Raw genomic sequence first — 21,917 nt, 5'->3', positions numbered from 1 at the left:
AAGTGGCGAAATGGGCAGCTCTGAGATGGATGAAAAAAAGGGAGGATTTTTCTCATTTCATAGTCCGTACATGCAATATTAATCAGAATGCCAGATTTAGGCAAGTGTGGGTACAGAGAAAATGTTTGACTTGACTTCCACTTCAAGGGTGTACCTTGCCTCTCCCCCCAAAACAGCTGGGTTAGGCTGCAGCGCGCCCACGATTTGGTGAATGTCTGAATTTTGCACACTGAGTTGATGGCTCTTGTGATCAGCACATATAGATTTACAAAAAAAATGTTCGTGTGTACATCATGACAATATCTATGTGTTTGAATGTGTTATAACACAGAATAAAAGGAAACAATGTTGGTCAACTAATGTCAAAACATATACACTGTACGCGTGGACAAAATTGTTTGGACTCCTGTGATAATGAATGAAAAAACCCATAGTGGTGACAGAAATAACTTGAGTCTGGCAAAAGTAATAATACACATTTAATGCAAATTATCCAAGGAAAACAAACATTGCTTTTGAATTCAGGTTTAACAGAATGATTTGAAAAAACAAACTAATGAAACAATGGACAAAATGATGCTACCCTTAATATTTTGTTGCACAACTGCACACTGCACATCCTTTTGAGTTCAAGCACACACACACACACACACACGCATTCATTACACACTGTACATACATTTATATAAATCTGCATCTCTTGGCTGGTATTTTGGCCCACTCTTCATGTGCAAACTCTTGCAGTTGTCTCAGATTTGATGGGTGCTTTTGCTCAATGGCTCCGCTTACACCACTGATGTCAAAGTCAAAGCCCAAGGCCATTTTATGTGGCCCGCGAAAGCAAATCAAGCACGTAACAACAATGTGGCCCGCGACAAAAATGAGTTTGACACCCCTGGCCTATGCCAATGTTCAATAAGATTGCGATCAGGGCTCATGGAAGGCCACTTGGAAAGGTCCATTGTTGGGTGTTTTTATCTGCGTGTTTTGGGTCATTGTCCTGTTGCAAGACACACGACCTGCGACTGAGGCCAAGCTTTCTGCCACAGGAAGGCACATTTCTTTCAATATCTTGATTGCAAGGTCATGGTCACCCCTGACCACGCTCTGGCAACACCCGCCCTAATCTTTGTCATTTTTCTACCATTTTCACATGTATGCAATATTTCTTGACTCCTTGATGCTCCCACAAATGATTTATACTCGCTAATATTTCAAAAAATTCATATAGAAGTGATCTTATTGCAAACATCCACCCATTTTAGTCAAAATGGAACAGTCATTACTTTCATACTATGATAAGCAGATCACATGCCTGAGAAGGCAATCATACCATTTAATGCATTTATCATACCATCCACAGTCATGGTTTCAAGAGATAAAATACACACGTATGCCACTCATGAGAGCAGATGGAACAAAGCGAGGTAAAAAGCCACGTTTTGAATTGTGAAAAATGTTTGTGTCATTGTGATTTTTGGATATGATTTGAACAAATCAGCCATTGATGGCAGTCTGCAAAATGGCAACTGTGACAATTAAGAATTCTGTTGCTTTTTACTCAGACTTGTTTGTGCTTGAACATTGTATTGGATAGGGGTGGATTTTAGTTCATGAAACACTGACTGGCGGCCCGGTGGTCCAGTCGTGAGCGCAGTGCAGAGGTCGTGGGTTCAATCCCGGCTCCGGCCTTCCTGTGTGGAGTTTGCATGTTGTCCCTGGACCTGTGTGGGTTTTCTCCAGGTACTCCGGTTTCCTCCCACATTTCAAAAACATGAATGGAAGCTCTGATGGAACACTCAAAACTGTCCCTCGGTGTGAGTGTGGGCATGAATGGTTGTTCGTCTCTGTGTGCCCTGCGATTGGCTGGCAACCGGTTCAGGGTGTCCCTCGCCTACTGCCCGAAGACGGCTGGGATAGGCTCCAGCACCCCCGCAACCCTTGTGATGATAAAGCGGAACAGAAAATGGATGGATGGATAGAAACCCTGACTTTGGCTTGTGTGATAAAGAATGATCCAATCTTGCATGCATGGACACGCTGATTGCGATGCCTATGCTTGACATTTGTAAACTGTTGTTGTATTCTGCCCATATTCAAGATGCTGTGAGTCAAAATTTGCAAAACAGTGTTTTTACCTGTTCCATAATTGGTGCAGTGTTCTTTTATAGGTACACACCTCATTTGCACATTTGTAAGCCTCTGATGTATTTTGCCAGAATGTTCCAGTTTTCTCTCTTCTGTCTATAGGAGATTCTCCCAGATGTTTTGTCGCTTGTCAACATGGACTTTGGTGAATTCCAGTCTTGCTTTTGTTATAATTTATTTTCAACCCTGAGGTCCTCCTTGATCATCTCCCATGGAGTGCACTTTGTCACAAACAACTATTTTTCCAATGTTATCATTTTTTCCAGCCCTGTATAACATTGTATTTTTTTTCCAAATAATTATCTTAGACCACAATTGAAAATCAATGTCTAATGTTTGATGGTTAATTTTCATTAACATTTTCATGTATTTTTTTTATTTTTGTCGGATTCAAATTATTTTATTATTTTTGTGACCACTGCAGATTTTTCTTTCATTTACATATTGGGTATGATAATTTTTTTTCCAAGTGTGTCTTTCATTCAAGTGAATTTACACGTTTGTGTTGATTAACAAACTCAATTTGCTATAAAATTATTTTTTTGAGTAAAATATATAAATAAATGTATACATACAGTCGTATAATAAGTATACTGTAAAAAAACAAACAAACAACAAAACAGAAACGTGGTATAACGCAGTGTTTTTCCAAACCCTGTGCCGCGGCACACTGATGATCAGCGAGGTATTTTCTGAAGTGCCGTGGGAGATTTTACAATATGCTGTCCTGTGCGGTCGATCGCCTGGAACAGTAATCATGTAGTACTCTTCCATCCCGGTAGGGAGCAGCAGCAGCGAGGAAGTTGCCTTATGCTTCGAGACAAGCGAAGTTTCCGACACGAGGCAATACAATGAAAGGTATCTTTCATTTAGATTTACGTTTACAGGAGATTTAATGGTATCAATGTTCCCTCTAAGCTGCGCTATCCAGCGCAGTGAACGCACTGAAAAATGAATTACATATATAACTTTTTTTTCTGTATCAATTCGCTGTGGAATTCAGTGAGTGACAGGTGCCCAGCCAATCACACGATACGATGCAATGATGCTATGCAGCCAATCACGGCATTGCCAGTAGTTGCCCATGTTCTCTGCTCTATAAAAATAACGGTGAGGCGGTGTTAAGTGACACTAAAATACTAATCCTTTATCATGGTGAAACGACCGGGCAGTGAACGTGATACGTTTTCGACTCCCCAAAGTATTGTAATATCTGTTTCTTGTATTTGTGTGACGTCATAGGGAGGGGAGGAGCCAGGTTGGGGGGAATATTGGCTCCGGGAGTTAGTCTGAGTGGGGAGTGCATGGCCGTGAGTTGTGGCTAACAGCAACTCCTTTGAATGCGTGTGTTTACTACTTATTTTGTTATTAAAAATGATTAATAGTATCAGCGACTGCGAGCATCCTTCTCTCCGCTACTGAAGGGCATTACATTGGTGTCAGAAGTTTTGGATTCACCCGTCGCACTCCCGTTTTTGCGTAAGGATGTTCGGCGACTCCGGTACTCGGCGGAAGGTGAAGGAAGAGGCCGTTCTGTGCGGCGATGCCGTTACCCGGCGGACGGTAAAGGATGAAGCCGTACCGTGCGTGATTGATATGCCTGAGTCGAGTTGCAACGGGCGCGGTCGCCATGAAGCTGTTGATTCGCGCCAAAATGAGCGCGGGCCCGCCAAAACTGAGTTACGCCATGACGTAGCGGCAGGTGCCGCCGCCATCGCAACGGACGTAAACATGCATGGCGGCGCCCTTGGGCTCGCGTGGCCCTCCATGAAAGCTCTTAAATTCTCCGGAAAAGGGAGTTGGGAGGCTTATAGAGCACAGTTCGAGTTGGTGGCCAACGCAGCGGATTGGTCGGACAAGGTGAAAGCGGTGCAGTTAGCGCTTTCGCTGACGGAGGAGGCTACATCCTGTCTGCTGCTGCTGAGCCCCGGAGAGAGACTCGATTACAGCGCCCTGGTGGGTGCTTTGCAGAGGCGCTTTGGGGAGTTTAATTTGAGAGACTCTTTGCGCTGTGAGTTCAAGCAGCGGGATCGACATCCCGGTGAGCCACTCCGTTGTCTTGCTCATGAGATCGAGAGCCTGGGTCGGCGCGCATATGCTGGAATGCCAAATGAGATCCAAAATGAACTGATACGCGATCAGTTCATCCAAGCTCTCAGACCGGATGAGCTGCGCCTGCACGTCCAGCTTGCCCACCCGGCAGCCCTGGGAGAGGCACTCTCTCTCGCTACAGAGTGGGAGATTGCAACCAAGGGGGCGCTACTGCCCCGTTTTGGCCACCTCGTTGTCGGAAGGGGAGGAGCCCAGGCCAGCGTGGTTGGAGGAGCTGGTGTGCGCAATAAAGACCCGCCCAGCACAGCAGGAGGAAAGAAGCGGACATCGTGCACGCCCGGCTGTCTGCTGGGGTTGTGGACAGCCAGGTCACCTGCTGCGGCGCTGCCCAAAATTGTTGAACCAGCAGGGAAACGGAAAAGGGTCCGTGTAGCCCCGACAACGCGGACCCCTACAGTTGTTAACCGGGAACTGCAACCCGCATTCGGAGAGAAAGCTATAACGGTGGGCTGGACGGACGTGGGGGACCCCAGTCATGTTCGTGTGCAGATTGGGGACGTTTCCTGTACAGCCCTGGTGGACACTGGGTCTTCAGCCACAATTGTGAGGCCTGACGTTGTTCCAGTAGGGACCGTCTTAACATCGACCTTTACAAAACTGAGGACCGTGACCGGTGAAACAGCCGAGATGAGAGGCAAAGGGACATTTTTGTTCGTCCTGGGGGGTCTTCCGACAACCCACTCAGCTTGGGTAGCTGACGTGAGTGATCCCTGTATTCTTGGACGGGACTTTTTAAAAGCTGCGAAATGTGTGGTGGACTTGGGAGCTGGGGTGCTCACCCTGCCGAGTGGTCAGCATGTAGGGCTGATCCTGGCGTCTAGGCAGGGTACTCCGGGGGTGGCCGTCAACAATGCAGACCCTGCAGCGGAGAACACAGATGTACGGATGACCGGACCCAGCCTGTCCAATGCAGCAGCAGCGCTGACTCCTCGACAGTCGACGGTAGATCGGGTAGAGTCCGCTCGCCCCGTAATGGACTTCTCACTGGCGGGGCCAATGACATCCAGCCCAGCTACGTCAGTGGAGTTAACCCCGGGTCGGCCAACAGAGAACCGGACTGGGGCTATCCGGTCCATTTGGGAGAAGAACTGTGGCGGCTTGGATGTCGAGCAGCGTGAGCAGCTGTGGCAGGTACTGTGGGACTTTGAGAACATCTTTGCCCTCAGTGAGAATGAGGTGGGCCTCACTCACTTGGTTGAGCACCACATCGACACCGGTGACGCGCGACCAGTAAAGGTTCGGCCCCGACGCCTGCCTCTGGCCCAGCAGGAGGCCGCGGATCAGGAGATCCGTGCCATGCTCGAGGCAGGGATCATAGAGCCTTCTGATAGTCCGTGGGCGTCTGGTGTGGTCATGGTCCCCCGGAAAAAGAGCACCAGACCACGGTTCTGTGTGGACTACAGGCCGCTCAATAAGGTGACAAAGAAGGACTGCTACCCGCTCCCACGGATAGACGAGACATTGGATTTGGTCTCAGGCTCCGCGTGGTTCTCATCACTCGACCTGCGCAGTGGCTACTGGCAAGTCCCCATCACCACGGAGTCCAGACCCAAGACGGCATTCTGCACCACCCGAGGACACTGGCAGTTTAAGGTCATGAGTTTCGGACTATGCAATGCACCAGGAACATTTGAGCGTTTGATGGACACAGTGCTCTCGAACATTCCGAGGCAAAGGTGCCTGGTGTATTTGGATGATGTCCTCGTCCATGGTGGGTCTTTTCAGGCTGCAATGGAGTCTCTGAGACTGGTGCTGGGAAGAATTGCAGCGGCTGGGCTGAAACTGCACCCAGAAAAGTGCCACTTTATGCAGCGGGAGGTGGAGTTCCTGGGCCACCGAGTGAACGGTGAGGGCATCAGCACGCTGGAGGAGAAGGTCCGCACCATTAAAGATTGGCCAGTACCAAGGGACCAGAAGCAGTTGAAAAGCTTCTTGGGGCTGGCCTCGTACTACAGACGGTTCGTGAAGGGATTCTCTTGCATCGGGGCGCCCTTGTTCCACCTCCTTAAAGACAACCAACCCTTCCTCTGGTTGCCGGATTGTCAGGAGGCGTTCTGCAGCCTAAAAAGAGCCCTCATGAATGCTCCTGTTCTCACCCCGCCAGATCCAGCCTTACCTTTTGTGCTGGACACGGACGCAAGTAATGTCGGCATGGGGGCGGTGTTGTCACAGGTGGGGCCGGAAGGTGAGCGAGTGGTGGCCTATTTCAGCCGCACTTTCAACAAGAGTGAACGACGCTACTGTGTTACCAGACGTGAACTGTTAGCAGTTGTTTTGGCTACACGCCATTTCAAGTATTACCTGTGTGGCGTGCCTTTCACCCTCAGGACAGATCACGCCGCACTACAGTGGCTGATGTCATTCAAGGAACCAGAGGGCCAAGTAGCACGGTGGCTGGAGGAGCTGCAGGCGTTCCACTTCACAGTGGTACATCGGGCTGGGGCTCAACATGCCAATGCGGACGCCCTTTCCCGGCGGCCATGTTCTGTTAGTGGCTGCAGCTACTGCGACCGGCGGGATGCCAGGGAGTTGGAGCTGCGTGGGGAAGCGACTGCTGCTGGACCGTCATGCTGCACTTTGGAGGCTGTGGACACTACAGAGTGGGCTGCCAAGCAGGAAGAGGACCGTGATCTCAACCCTGTGCGACAGTGGGTCCAGAGTGGCAGGAGGCCACCCTGGGAAGGAGTGATGGGACTCTCCGCTGCCACCAAAGGCTTTTGGAGCAAGTTTGCTGTGTTACGCATGAAGGACGGCGTGTTGCAGCGTGCCTGGAAGGAACCAGCCACCGGGGAGGAGAGATGGCAGGTGGTAGTGCCCGGAGCTCTTAAAGAGATGGTGCTGAGAGCATGCCATGGGAGCACCGGCTCGGGACACTTTGGCAGCACCAAGACCCTCCGACGGCTACGCCAGGGGTTCTATTGGGGTCAGCACCGACGGGACGTAGAGGACTTCTGCCGGCGCTGTGATGAGTGTGCGGCCTACAAGGGACCTCAAGACCAATCGCACGCACCGCTTCAGCAACAGAGGGTTGGGGCGCCCATGGAGAGGGTTGCTGTGGACATTATGGGCCCTTTCCCCGTGACGGACAGAGGGAACCGTTACGTGCTATGTGCGATGGACTATTTTACTAAGTGGCCTGAGGCATACGCACTGCCAGACCAAGAGGCGGAGACAGTGGCGGATGCGCTACTGGAGGGCATGTTCTGTCGGTTTGGGACTGCAGATATCCTCCACAGTGACCAAGGTAGAAATTTTGAGTCCAAAGTTTTTGCTGCTCTTTGTAAACGCCTGGACATGCAGAAAACACGCACCACACCTTTGCATCCGCAGAGCGATGGTCTTGTGGAACGATTTAACCGCACCATGCAGCAGCAGCTCGCCATCCTCACCTCCAAACACCAACGTGATTGGGACCAGCACATTCCGCTGGTACTGATGGCTTATCGTTCGGCGGTCCAAAGTTCCACGAGCTGTACTCCTGCTCTGCTGATGCTGGGCCGGGAAATTCGGACACCGGCAGAGATGGCGTTTGGAAGACCTCCCGGCAGCTCAGAGGACCAGCCGGGACTGGAGTATGCCCGGAAACTGCAGGATCGGCTGGAGGCAGCGCACGCGTTCGCACGGGACGAGCTGGAGAAAGCCGGTGCACGTCAAAAGCGGAACTATGACGTGCGGAGCAAGGGGCGGAACTTCCAGATTGGGGAACTGGTTTGGGTGTATACACCTAAAAGAAAAAAAGGGCGCTGCCCCAAGCTAGACAGCCATTGGGACGGTCCATGTAGGGTACTTGAGCGGGTGGGAGAGGTAGTTTATCGGGTGGCAGTCCCCCCCAGGGGCAGAAAGGTTGCCCTACATCGGGACAGGTTGGCCCCCTACCGGGGCAGCGGTGTTCCTGTATTTGAGGTGGGGTCCGCTTCATCCACCAGTTCAGAACATGTGGTGGATCCATGTTCCCCGGATCCCACCAATGTTGTCCCAAGCCAGCCAGCTGAAGGTGGTATCGACTCAGAGCCAGGCCGACCACAGAGGCTGAGGCGACGACCACGACGGCTGGAGGACTTTTTTTGTTGAACCCTCGGGGCGAGGGTTTCATAAAGGGGAGGGCAGTGTAATATCTGTTTCTTGTATTTGTGTGACGTCATAGGGAGGGGAGGAGCCAGGTTGGGGGGAATATTGGCTCCGGGAGTTAGTCTGAGTGGGGAGTGCATGGCCGTGAGTTGTGGCTAACAGCAACTCCTTTGAATGCGTGTGTTTACTACTTATTTTGTTATTAAAAATGATTAATAGTATCAGCGACTGCGAGCATCCTTCTCTCCGCTACTGAAGGGCATTACAGTATGTAAAGTAAAGTATGTAAAGTAAATAAGAATGAATTGCGGTTCTTTTAAGTTGGAATGGGTGCCGGAGTATGTGCAAATAGAAGAACAGGCAGTGAAACTGGGTGAGATATTTTCTTTTTCGAGTGAGAAAGGTATGCCCTGAAAACATGCAGGAAAGCTAAAGCAGTAAGCAAATTCTCCGATGGAAAAATACGGACGAAATGGAAGTTGGACTACCTCAAGCGACACATTCAGCAGAAAAGTAATTTGAATGATGTTGGAATTATACAAAAAGGGTGTTCACACAGCAACTTTTACTCCGGTGTAGCACTGGGGCTGCCCCCCGTAGAGCATTCACACGTACAAAGTTATACCGGAGTAGCCCCTGAAAACAGCTTAAACTGGAGCAAATTTAACCCTGCTCAGGAGGTGGTTTAAAAATTTACTCTGAAGTAAATGCTAGTTTGCGGGGCAGCACCGATATAAAATGGGACGTGTGAACGCTACAGGGGTAGACTCGCTACGCATGAGAAGAGTTGATTACATACGGGTAGAATGCGTTGCTTTCGTGCTTTGTTGTACTTCTGCCATCTTTCCTTTCTCTCTCTCATCCTTTTACGGTGACTGATAGACCACAGTGTTGATTTGTCTGGAGAAGTATAAACTACGGTTTTTCGATATGTCACACACAAGGTGGGGAAAAGGAAGTACACTTAACGCATGCGCATGTTTTATTTATCGTATTGCACGGCCGCAGAAACTGCCGTGTGAACGCAAGTGGGGCTGCACCAGGGTGAACACGCTTCTCTTTAGTAAGCAGCTTCATACGTGTGAACACTCCACAAAATTTACACCGGTGTAGGATATATCGCAACAAAATACATTGGTGCAGCACCGATGCAAATGTGTGCCGTGTGAACACCCCTAAAGACGCAGGATGGGAAAAGGGATCGGTCCAATGTTGCGGGAGAGCGCAAACAACCGGGAGAAAAAGAACCGGCTGTCACACAGAAAAAAATCTGACCCTGGGCAAGTTAAAGTTGTAATTAACTACATTTTACTTGCCATTCAAACGAATGCACCAAATATTAGATTGATGTTGATTTGATTCCTATTCAATGTGTTTTAATATTGCGTTAATTTTCAATGTTTAAAAAAACGCTTATAGTAACAATATAACACTTAATTGTTAAAATAAGCGTTTTTCACATTTTCAGCTAGTGGTGTGCCGCGGGATTCTTTCGATGAAAGAAATGTGCCTTGGCTCGAAAAAGACTGAAAAACACTGGTATACTGGACCATCAGGATTGCTCTTCAACATGTCCAGCAGATGCCGCCTATTTTCCGTCAAAGAGAACTGCAGAAACTGCCTGCGTGTCCACTTGGATCCGTTGGCGTTGCGTTTATCTGGGATTCCATCTCTGTGACTTTACGGAAGACACAGGGTTTGACCTCGAACTGGTTTCCAGCCATTTGCAGGACACATATGACTAAAAAACTATTCCAATACAGAAGACTTTTATTCATATGCTATATTATGTGTGTGTGTGTGTGTGTATATACTGGATAAGAGACCTTGCCGTGGCATTTCTGGACCTGTTGGGGTGACGAATAAGAAAGACCACTGAGGACCAAAAAAAAAAACAGGAAAAATGTAAAGGTGTCTTAAATCTTTGACAACAAGCCTGCTATAGCGGGCACACTAGGTAGGGAGATTCCTCGATCTTGACGTGTCATTGCGACGTCGAGGGGGTTTCCAGTTGATATGGACCGATAGAAGTCATCTCTCATGGCACCCATTGAACCACCAGCCCGCAACAACAACGGCTTGCCGTTGCAGCATCGAAACATGTGCTTCAACATTTTTTTTGTCACTCAAATGTGCCAATGTCAGCCATCTCTTTGTCTCCTTGGCACATCGATGGAATATTTGGAAATGAGCACAAACAACTATGTCACGCTGCAGCCCATATCTGAACCGTTTATTATGTTATTACTGAATGTTGTTATTGTTGAAAATGCTACAGTCCATTCAAAATCTACTCCTTACAAAGACACAACAAACAATTTAGTAATAGCCGCAATAAATCATGAGTGCACACCCGCACCTAATATCTTCTGCACGATGCAGAGCGTGAGAGTTTCATCATTCTGCATGCCACGTCCTGTGTACTTGCATGTTAGTTTTATTTCCCATGCTACAGTGAATCATTGTCTGCTGAGACGCAAACAGAGAAAAGACTGAGTTTGGAGGTTTATTCGCTGAAATCTCCCAACCGCTAATGTAAGCAGGAGCCAGCTGCGAGCACTTGTAAAGTTGTTATAATACTCTTCTCTTTCGACCTATAAACAGGAAAATCCTTATAATAAGGAATATACACACACATCTCCGAAAAAGAAAAAAAACCATTTTTCATTTTGTCCTTGTAAGGAATTGAGCCCTCAGAGCCCGACTCTAGTCCATTAATGAGAATTAAAAAACATCATAATCCATTTTGTCCTGTTATGGTCAAAGCAGAGTCAATATGCAGAGTAGTCTATTAAGTACTTTTTGCGATGTTAGATGATTGCTGTCGTAACTCTATTCTCCAGTCAGGTTAAAGGCATGAAAATAAAGCAGGCATAGTCCCAAAATCAAACGGGTGGGCACTGTTTGAAATGCTGTAATTGGAAATGTTAAACTAATAATAATATGACCAAACTTAAAAACAATGTTAATATTTACTTTTTCCATCCATTTTCCGATCCGCTTATCCTCACAAGGGTCACACTGGAGCCTATCCCAGCTGTCTTCTAGCGGTAGGCGGGGGACACCCTGAACCGGTTGCCAGCCAATCGCAGGGAACACACAGACGAACAACCATCCACGCTCACACCCATACCGAGGGACAATTTGGAATGTTCAGTCAGCCTGTCATGCATGTTTTTGGAATGTGGGAGGAAACTGGAGTACCCGGAGAAAACCCACACAGGCCCAGGAAGAACATGCAAACTCCACACAGGAAGGCCAGAGCCGGGATCGAACCCACTCCCTCTGCACTGTGAGTTTGACGTGCTAACACCACTGGACCACTGGGACACAGATATACTTTTTCATTCTCTATACTGTATTTCCATTTTCGATACTTCTTGTCCTAGTAAGGTATTTTATTTGCTGCTCATCAGCCAATCGCCAGTCACATATCGACAAGCAAGTATTGATGCACACATTCCCACCATCTGTGTGTCCAACTTGTCCAAATATTCACATTTTCAAAATATGGAAGGAAGCCAGCGTAGGAGGAGAACAAGCAAACTCCACTCAGGACAGCCAAGCCAAGATTCAAACCCAAACCTCAGAACTTTGGGTTACCCACATTGACCACTCCTCCCTCAAGTTAACCCTACTTTCCCATTATTATATTTCATTCTAAACTTTTTGTGTTTGTCTTTCTTCACTGGTAGGCTGTGCGAAATAATATCATGCTAGCTCATGCCATGTCCACTGTATGCACTTTAAAAAGGGTTTTATGTTTTGTAACATATTCAACTTGTAGTGGTTCATTTACTGGATTATGTTGGGATCTCACAGGGGGTTGGACCATAGTGATGGGAATTCCGGCTCCTTTTAGAGAGCCGGCTCTTTTGGCTCGGCTCCCTAAAAAGAGCCGGCTCTTTCGGCTCCCAAATGGCTCCTCAGTTTTTTTGTTGCTTAAATTAATTTACTACCAAAAATAACGTAATATTATGCGTAAAATGAATTACTAATGCAAAAAATAGACAGTATATCAAATATTTATTATTTATATGGCTTTATGTATATTCTTCTGAACATACTCAACATGGAGTACAACATGGAGTGCTACAAAAATAAAAACAAAGTACAAAGACCCATATCAAAACAAGGTCAACAAAAAGTTCCAATCTCTGAATGTGTATATTTATAAGCTTTTAACTATTTACAGTAAAACAACATAAGTAAGCTTTGAATACCACACAACAAATTATAAGTTAAAATTTGTAAAACAAAAAGAAGAAAGCAGCACCCAGGTAAAGGTTTTAACTTGTCTTTCGCGAAGATTGGCATGAAGAAAAGCCAAGTGCCTCAGCTTTGAGGGGTTGATCCTGTTTCTCCTCTCTGTTAATATTTGCCCTGTTTTGGAGAAGATTCTCTCTGAGGGGACAGATGTTGCGACAACACACAGCCAACACAAAATGGCTGAAAATCACTTGCAATCATTTTACCCAGTGCTGGTTTATAGCTTTTTGCATAAAGTGGCTCATAGAGCTCTGGGTTGTACATCTAGGCAGTTGTGACATTGCAGCAGCAGCAACAGTTGCAGACACACTAGCACCTTCATTAATAGCTGGTTCCCTTGCTTGTCTTTTCTCTTCAAATTGTACTGATGGGTGGACTTTTCTGATGTGCCTGTGCAGGTTATTTGTGGAGCCTGATCGATGGGATATTTTAACCTTGCACAGTCTACACGCTGCCTTTGAACTATCAATTAAATTGAAATGAGTCCAAATTTCACTGCGTTTCCTATCCATTTTCTCACCTTTCCGCTTTCCACCGTGTTGTTTTTTTCGCTAACTAACTCTCTCGTCTCCTCGTTTGTCTTGTTTGCGTGCTGCTCAGTGTGCTGCTGTGTCTCCTCTCTAACCCCTCCCCCTTCTCTAAACTGCAGCGTGTGTGTGTGTGTAAAACCCTCCCCTTCCTCTTCTACCACGGATCTTGACCAATCACGTGCGGCTTTAACCGAAGGAGGGGGGAAAAAAACAGGAGAAAAAAAAAGTCGGACCGGCTCCCATCGTTCACTTCAAAGAGCCGGCTCTAAAAGCCGGCTCGTTCGCGAACGACACATCACTATTGGACCAGTCAATCACAGGTTTGACAGATCACAATTCCCACACACTGTACATCGACAGGCAATTTAAAGTGACTAATAAAGCTGTGTGTTTTTGGTTTGTGGGTGAAAACCAGAGAGGCTTAAAAAAAAGTCAAAGCAAAGAGCAACATGAAAGGTCTACTCAGAAAAACACAGCTGGACAGCAGATTCACACCCAGAGGCAAAAACAGCAACCATCTCGCTCTGTCGAAAGCTGGACAAAATTGCATATGCCATAATTCTTAATTTGTGTTTGTTCCAAATGACAACTGACTTGGAATAGTGAAAAGGGGCTCGGATTTTACTTCACAGGACACAAATGGAGGGTTATTAGGAAGAGAAAAACAGGACAAAATCAAATTTGCACATTTTAACAAATAGTATTTTGCCAAAGGAATGACTTTCAACAGGAATGCGTCACGAAAAGCTTTTCCTCCTTTTTTGGTCAATAATGTCGCCAATTACTGGGAGTTGGAAAAGTAGCCTGCTCCACATTATGTTTCACAATGACACAGTAAAACTGATAACTAAAAACTGATAAAACAAAACAGAACACTTACAATGGATCTAAATTACTGGAATATAACTAACACGAGTGCAGAATGGCTTACTCACACCCACATTTTCCCAAATAGGCAGCTAGTAAGCGATTTATTTGGGTGTTTAATATTTCACTTAATGCGCAGAGAGGCTGGATTTTTGTTTTTGTCTTCCAGTGGCTAAAGGGGGGAGGGTGACAGATATGGGGGGGGGCGAAGAAAATAATTTTCGAATAAAATGCTTGAGAGGCTTAACTTGAGCAAAACAGATTTATGACGGGGCTAGAACACCCCCTAGCCGAGTTGTCGCACTATCCCAATCAGAGTTCGACTATTTGACTTAATAGTCAACCTGATCAAGTTGTCTAACATTCGAGTTAATACCATTGATTTGGCTTTTCGCCACTTCCGCGTCACTAGAACAAACCATGACATTTGCAAATGTAGCTCCATATATTTTTAGAGAGATAGATGGACAACTAGAGTAAATGCAATGTTTTTAGCTATATTTTCGCCATTTAAACACGTTTTTCATTTGACCGAAGCCACAGTAAGTCCCAGCAATGGAGTCTGCGGTGTTTGCTTGTTCTTTCTGTGCGAGCAAGTCTCAGCGTCAGGGGTGGACGCTATCTTTCAAACAGCACATCAATGCGTTTATGTATTGGGTGGCCGGAAATTTTTTTCCAAATAAACACAGCTTGATTCAACTTGGGTGGGCAGGCTTATCAAGCGACTAATTCTATAAACAGACGAAGGAATAAAGCGACACCTGATTGGTCGCGGGGCCGAATGGGGAACGCGGGGTTAGGGGCTGGTGGGGTGGGCGGCATCCGGCGCAATGCAATTTGAATTAATGTGGGTGGGCTGAAACAGCACCGACGGTTTACGGTGGACAATTTATTTCCCGGCCCAAAATCAACACAAACGGAGCAAAAGTACAACAATGATTGACATTTATTTAGTGGAGCACAAGCGAAACGAGTGAGACAGAGAGAAGAGCTTCTCCTCCGGCGCTCATTCCGGTGTGCTCGATCTCTGCATCATGACGCTCTACCGCGGACGTGTGACGACATTCGGCGTGCCATCCCCCGCTCTGAACTTTACCGGACCTCCGCTCATCTACTTGTACGGAGGAGACAGCGGCGGCGTGGTGCCCGCCGCTTTGAGCCTCGTGTCGGCTAGCCAGGACCCACCGCAGAAGCCGCCTTACAGTTACATCGCGCTCATCGCCATGGCTATTAAGAGCACGCCGGAGCAGCGCGCCACGCTGAGCGGCATCTACCAGTTCATCATGGATCGCTTCCCTTTTTACCACGATAACAAGCAGGGCTGGCAGAACTCCATTCGCCACAACCTCTCTCTCAACGACTGCTTCATCAAGGTGCCCAGGGAGAAGGGCCGACCCGGGAAAGGCAGCTACTGGACGCTGGACACCAAGTGCACGAACATGTTTGAGAATGGGAACTACCGGCGGAGGAAGAGGAAGGTCAAGTGTCAACAGGAGCGCACCAAAGGGACATCATCAGCATCGGAAAAGGACCATCCCCGCTCATCTTCCTTGGTGGTGGAGATGACGCTGAAGCACGACGCGCAGGGATCGGAGACGCGACACCACTCGGAATCAGTGCAACAGCAACCCCGCCAAACACACAGACAGAAAGTGTGTCATGCCATGAAGCTGACCAGGAGGAAGCAAGACCAGAGGCACATTTCACCACGGGCACATGGCGCACCCGGAATCAGCTTGCGAATTCCCGGTGACAAGTCCACTTCTCTTCCAAAAGCAGGTGTTCCGAGCAAGGACAAATGCACAGCTTTCAGCATCGAGAACATCCTAGCAAAAAGTGAAGGCGACCTGGGCCCGCAGCGCCAAAGTACAGGTGCTGCTCCAAACGTGTTTTCGGACGCTCGACAGCATCACTTATACGGAATGGGATTACCGTTTTGCTCTTGCTTGTCACTCCCTTGTCCAGATAAAACTTTGCATTACAAATCAGGATAATGCCTCACAAATGTCCATTCTTATTCATTCGAACTGTGTTTGTCTGACTTTTGGGGGCTAAGGCATATATATTTTTTTTCAACAACAACAACAAAAAATCTCAAGGTAAACTACCAAATAAAAATGTCACTAAAATGGAGGCAAGGATTTATCAGGCATTATCCTATCTAAGTGGAAGAGCATTCAATTTGTTTCTCTGGCATAGATAAGTTGAACAAACATGCATTATTAAATCGTTTTTGGACCAATGAAATAAAATGGAATAATTTCCCACTGTGCATCTGGTGATCTGTTGTGGGACACTGCCACAGCACCCGAGCTCCGAAATCACTGCATGATAGTGTACATTCCATGTAGATGCACAGCTAATTATTTTGAAACGCATACCTCCTTCTATATCGCTCAGTTAACTGTTTATTGGCTCTCATATAGTTTTCTCTTAAATAAGATAGCATGTTATTAAGAATAAGGTACTGTAGTGTGCATAGCTAATTCAAACATTTTGTGTATAGCCTTTTGTAATCTGACAAGTAAGATTTATACGCATGCATGACTTTGTATTTCCATCTGCTTTGAATTTCTTGTATAAAATAAAGAAAGGTTAGTTTGGTAATCAATGAACGTTTGTTCGAGGAGGCCATTTTTTAAAACTGACAAAAAGTGGAAATGCAGAAGTCAGAGGGCGACGAGGATCAAGGGCTTTCACAGTCTGGGCCAACACTCCAAAACTTTCCCAACCCCTGGAAATGTACTTTGTGTGTGGTCCATTCAAAATGAAATTGTCGTTTAGATTAAAGGATATTTTTCAACGAGAGTTTGGGGCCCCTCCAGGATAGGCACCATATAAATAGAATAGAAAAGGACAGAATAGGATTTAGTTGAATAAAAATAAAATAAAAAAAGGGGGGTGGGGAGAACAAAAGCTGTATTAGTAAATATGGAATCTTTTGTTACATTTCTACCGAAATATGTGATTGAATGACCGAGGATCACTGTAACAGTGTGTTGATCACCTGTTATAGTCAAAGTGTTTTGTTTTGTTTTTAAATAATGCTACAAATGTATGACGCAATATGACAAAGACAGACAATTTCTGTGAGCTAACAAAAACACTGAAAACAAAAAATGCCTTTCCTGAAACTTAAACATTTGGAAAAAAATGACCAAAATACTAGATTTGTTGCTTTGAAGTCCACCAACGTAAATAGTTTGATTTGGGATCCATTCTTTGAATTTCCACCCACTGGTATGAAGTATCTTGAGGTTTCCTGAAACTTGGTCACAAATTATGAAAAGCTTAAGACTCAAAATAAAAGTTCAAACTGAAATTTGATTCACTTTATTTTGAAGAAGATCAAACAAGATGGCGGACGAGCCCTGTGCTTGGATACTTTGGACCATGAGGGGAAACCTCACTTTTAAATGATTTTCCGACAATGTCTAATTTATTGAAATTCCAAAGCATGTGGAAAATATATCTCAACTCCCGCTGCATTTATGACACATGCATGAAATCAGTGCAGTCAGATGACCGCATCATTGCAAACAGAGAGTCGCTGTGTCTAAATATAGCTTGACAGGTCGGACACCCACTAGCCTGAGAACGCCTGGCCCTGCAGGACTGTGCAAATCAGGAATGTTTGTTGAAATAAATAAATCTCCGCTCATTTGAAGATGGAACTCAAACAATTATACACATTTCCTGTGTTGACCATGTCTTTTCTCTCTCTTTTTTTGGGAAATAAAACATACAGTAAATGTCAGAGGAGAAAGAAAAAAGAAACAAGATCGTATCAAGAATTGCAATCCTCGCTGATCAACAACACAAATATCCATCCAGCTGCATTTTTGTCTTCTCTGAAGGTTTGTATCATGAAAGTAATTAATAAATGTGACAGTTATCTGATGGTGAGTGTCTGTCCTGTAAATGATCTTCATGAGAAGCAGCACTGACAAAATGTGAATTGCTGTCTTATTTGATCTTACGACGTACATAAGCAAATTAACGTGTCCGATGGGTTAACTTTAGCAACAAGACCTTTTAATTTAGTTGCATTCTGTATGTGTTTGATTTATGAGTGGTTATCCTTTTTTAAATATATTTTAGGGAAAGGTTAAGGCATCTCTCTAAAGAAGTAGTTGTACAAATCCTAAATGCTCCCAGCACGATGCAAACAATAGTCAAAAACAATTATAATGTGATGGAAAAAAGCTTATTGCGCCAAAATGATTGGTGCAAAGTGGGACTCGGAGCAATAAAAAAAAAAAAAATCCACTCATCCAATATCCAAACCGATTCTCCTCAATAGGGTCGCAGGTGTGCTTAAGGCTATCCCAGCTGACCTCGGGCAGTACACCCTTAACTGGTTGCCAGCCAATCGCAGAGCACACATAGAAAACCAACCTTTCACCCTCACAATGACACTTAGGGACAATTTATTGTGTTCCATTAACCTGCCATGCATCTCTATGGAATGTGGGAGGAAACCAGAGTACCCGGGGAAAACCCACACAAGCAAACGGGACAACATGAAAACTCCACACAGGAAGGCCGGAGCCGGGAATTGAACCCCATACCTCTGCAATGTGAGGCTGACGTGCTACACTAAAAATCCTGCCAACTGGGATCAAAACCACTCTCCAGCGTTACCACGAATGCCCACCTGGTGTCGCAAACGAGCCAACAGAATACTGTGGTCCATCGTATAGAATGCTGCAGTCAGGGCAACAAAACAAGACACACATATCCTCCTGACTACCAGTAGTTCAAATTTGTCCTCTGTAGAGGACATTTGTGAACCTAAATATCTCCCACCCAGTGCCTCCAATCGCATTAACTCATTTTGTTACCCTAAAGAGGACATTCGGTGCTTTCCAATGATACCAAATTTGTAGGGGTTAGAAAAAGTAAGAAAATGGCTTCCCTCAGTGCAAGCACTTTTTATGGGAAGAGGAAAAGTAAGACTTTTTATCCAACACATTTTGTCTTGAAATGCTGTTGGCATTTTAATTATAAGACTCTTATGAACACGTTAAAGTGTTGTTTGAGTTGTTTTAAGTGTATTTGAGCCTGTTTAAAAAATGTAGTGGGATTTCAAAAATTTATTTTGGAGTAGTCCAATTACTTCACATAGATTAGGGAATTTCAAAATAAATGTAATTGGACAACATTTTTTTCCCTCGTAGTCAGGAGGATATAATCTCTGGTGTCATTAGCCAGGAGGATGTAATTAAAAACACGTAATAGGGCTGACTCTGTGTGCAATGCGGCATCTTAAAACCTGACTGGAAAACGTCCATGCTATTTTGTTCATCCCAATCAATATGTTCATCCCAATATCGTTCACCTGAGTGTGCAATGCTTTTTGCAGAATTTAGAAGGCACCTGAGTGTGCATCGCTTTTTCTAGAAATGAAAAGGCAGCTTGGAGGCGGGGACTAAAATTTGACAGCATGCCTTGATAATGGCTGTTGATAATGGCTAAAACCGACTGACCAGTACTCGGGAGGACTTCCTTAAAGAAATGAGGAGGAAACAGAGTCATAACCAAAGACGGATCGCATACTCTTAAAAACCTTGAAGAAACAGGTTTAAAAGAATTTAACACAACCAGACAAGGCACGGAGACAGAGGGTCAAATGTGATGTTGAGCCCGAGCTGTAGCAATCATATCAATGAACAATTGCGGAAACATTCTTTCAGAGGCAAATGTGGCAATCAAAATAAAAAACCTGTTGACATTTAAATATCTTAATACCAAGGCAAAAGTGTTGACACTGCTCAAGTGGATTGCATTTATAAAGCCAATTTTGGAATCCAAACAATGGTTTTATTGCTAACATGAAATCCACAAACGCCCGTTGAGAACTTTATTAACAATTTATATTTATTCTGAAACGTGGAAATGTTTGATTTTGGTGTAGAAAGTTTACTCTGATAAATGTTTAATAAATACTGATGTTTGTGTATGTGAGTGTGTGTGTGTGTTTTTTGTCTGAACATTGATAAAAGGAATTTTACACAGCAGCAGAATTACCATCCCACGACTGGGACCACCCTGACGCTTAATCTTACATTGAGGCGGAGCTTCATTACTTAGGAGCGCCACCCCCTCGGTACACACACATGTAAACATGCACACGACCTCACTGCATCTTGAGCGCTGAGCTCAAACAAACACGTTAAGATTTATATCATACAGCTGTTCTTGAACAAATCTAACATGTTGTGCTGGATGTGTTATTGTTGGAGGGACACTGAATATATCGGTTTTGTTTAAAAAGTACAGCGGCTGTGTCACAGTGTCACCGTGTAGTGTAACATACATAAATGAGTCTTCGGGAAACAGTATGGGGATTGAATACATTCTTGCTCTTTGTTGGGAGGAAGAATTACAATGACAGACATGGTCCAAATTAATACCATTCGAATTCAAATCACAAGTTGTTTACACGAACAAAGTATGACAATTTCATTTTTAAGCATCAACATTTTTACTCAGGAGAGTAGGCTTACTCCTTTACCACATAAATATCAACTCCCTTGGTGGTCGTTTTCAATAGTAGTGAGATTAAAAAATAATTCTTCTGTGACAAAAAAATAATCGAAGGCAAGGCATTTATTTGCATAGCACAATTCCATCACATGCATTCAAAGTGCTTTGCAAAGGCAACGAAATAAATGAAATCAAGAAAAGTGTTATCAAAAATGATTGAAATAAAAGAACATTCAAAAGGTAAAAGTGAATTAAAATGCAAGATTAAAATGACAGTAAAAAAAGGCAAAAGAAAATAAAACATAAAGTGAAGATGATAAAGTTGCATTCGGAATAGTGAAGAAATGACCAATTCATGAGACTACTGCTGTAAAAAATATTTTTAGCCTTGATTTAAATCAACTGAGCAGAATATTTGAGGTTTGAGCAGACCTCAAATATTCAGAAAGTTTGGAACTATCAGTGCCACTTCATTTTGTTAGATTCCAATTTTGGGAATACACCATAGTCCTGGCCTAAGAGTTACGGATGTTTCATGGGCAACTAATACATCTTGCACGTGTTCTGGGCTATGAAAAAAAAATCTGTCCTCTGATTTACAGGAAGTCAGTGCAGTGATTTTAGGACCAGTATGTGTGTCCAGTTTTGTGCCATTTGTAAGGACTCTTGTGGTAGCATTGTTAATCAACTGCAGCTGCCTGATTGATTTTTTTGTTGTTAAAAATGGTAAAGACACCATTACAGTAATGTACTCTGCTGAAAAAATATGAACATGATTTTCTGTGTCTCATGATTTTCTGTGTCATCTATTAATTTGAGCTATAAAGTATGTTGATTGAAAACCCATGCATTTTTTTTTTTGCAACACAACGCATGTCAGGTGTACATGATGTGTACCTGCATGGCACGAGGTAATGAATACTTCAATGAATGTAAGGAACTGTAGTCAATTGATGACACTGAAATGTGAAGGTGCTTGTCCTAAACATGATAAGTCCTCCTTTGAGCATTACCAGTTGGTCCAGTGGGTCCAAAATGCTGCTGCTTGCCTCCTAACTGGAGATGATAAGAGGGAGCACCAATTCTGGATTTCCTTTCCTGGGTCCCGGTACATTTTAGAGTTCATTTTATGATATTTCTATTTTTTTCAAATCTTTTAATCTTCTCACCCCAGCTTACCTCTCTGAGCTTCTCCACCCCGACGCACCTGCCCTGTGCCCCAGATCTGCCAAACAGATGCTACTGGAGGTGCCAAGGACTAACCTCAGAGGGGATCAAGCCTTTTCCATTGCCATTCCTTCCCTTTGGGATGACCATTTTGTTTTCTGGTGTCGACTGTATATGATTTAGTATTATTAATTTTGTATTTTTTGATTTACTGTTTCCAATTTCTTTTGTTGTTGTATAATTGTTATTTTATGATACAGTACACAC

At 44.8% G+C, this 21,917-nt stretch overlaps 1 protein-coding gene across 1 annotated transcript; it reads left to right on the top strand.

Annotated features, from left to right (window-relative positions):
* Window positions 1–14,995: 14,995 nt before the first annotated feature.
* foxl1 (forkhead box L1) lies at window positions 14,996–16,587 on the top strand. The gene has a single exon (XM_086109342.1). The coding sequence runs from the start codon at window positions 15,029–15,031 to the stop codon at window positions 15,986–15,988; it is 960 nt and encodes a 319-aa protein (XP_085965468.1). The 5' UTR covers window positions 14,996–15,028; the 3' UTR covers window positions 15,989–16,587.
* The last annotated feature ends 5,330 nt before the right edge of the window (window positions 16,588–21,917 follow it).

The sequence above is a fragment of the Hippocampus guttulatus genome, chromosome 4 (assembly GCF_054856545.1).
Source record: "Hippocampus guttulatus isolate MCC_2025c chromosome 4, RoL_Hgut_1.0, whole genome shotgun sequence".
Taxonomy (NCBI): domain Eukaryota; kingdom Metazoa; phylum Chordata; class Actinopteri; order Syngnathiformes; family Syngnathidae; genus Hippocampus; species Hippocampus guttulatus.
The sequence above is the reverse complement of the archived record's forward strand: the minus strand, read 5'-3'. Positions and strand labels throughout refer to the sequence as shown.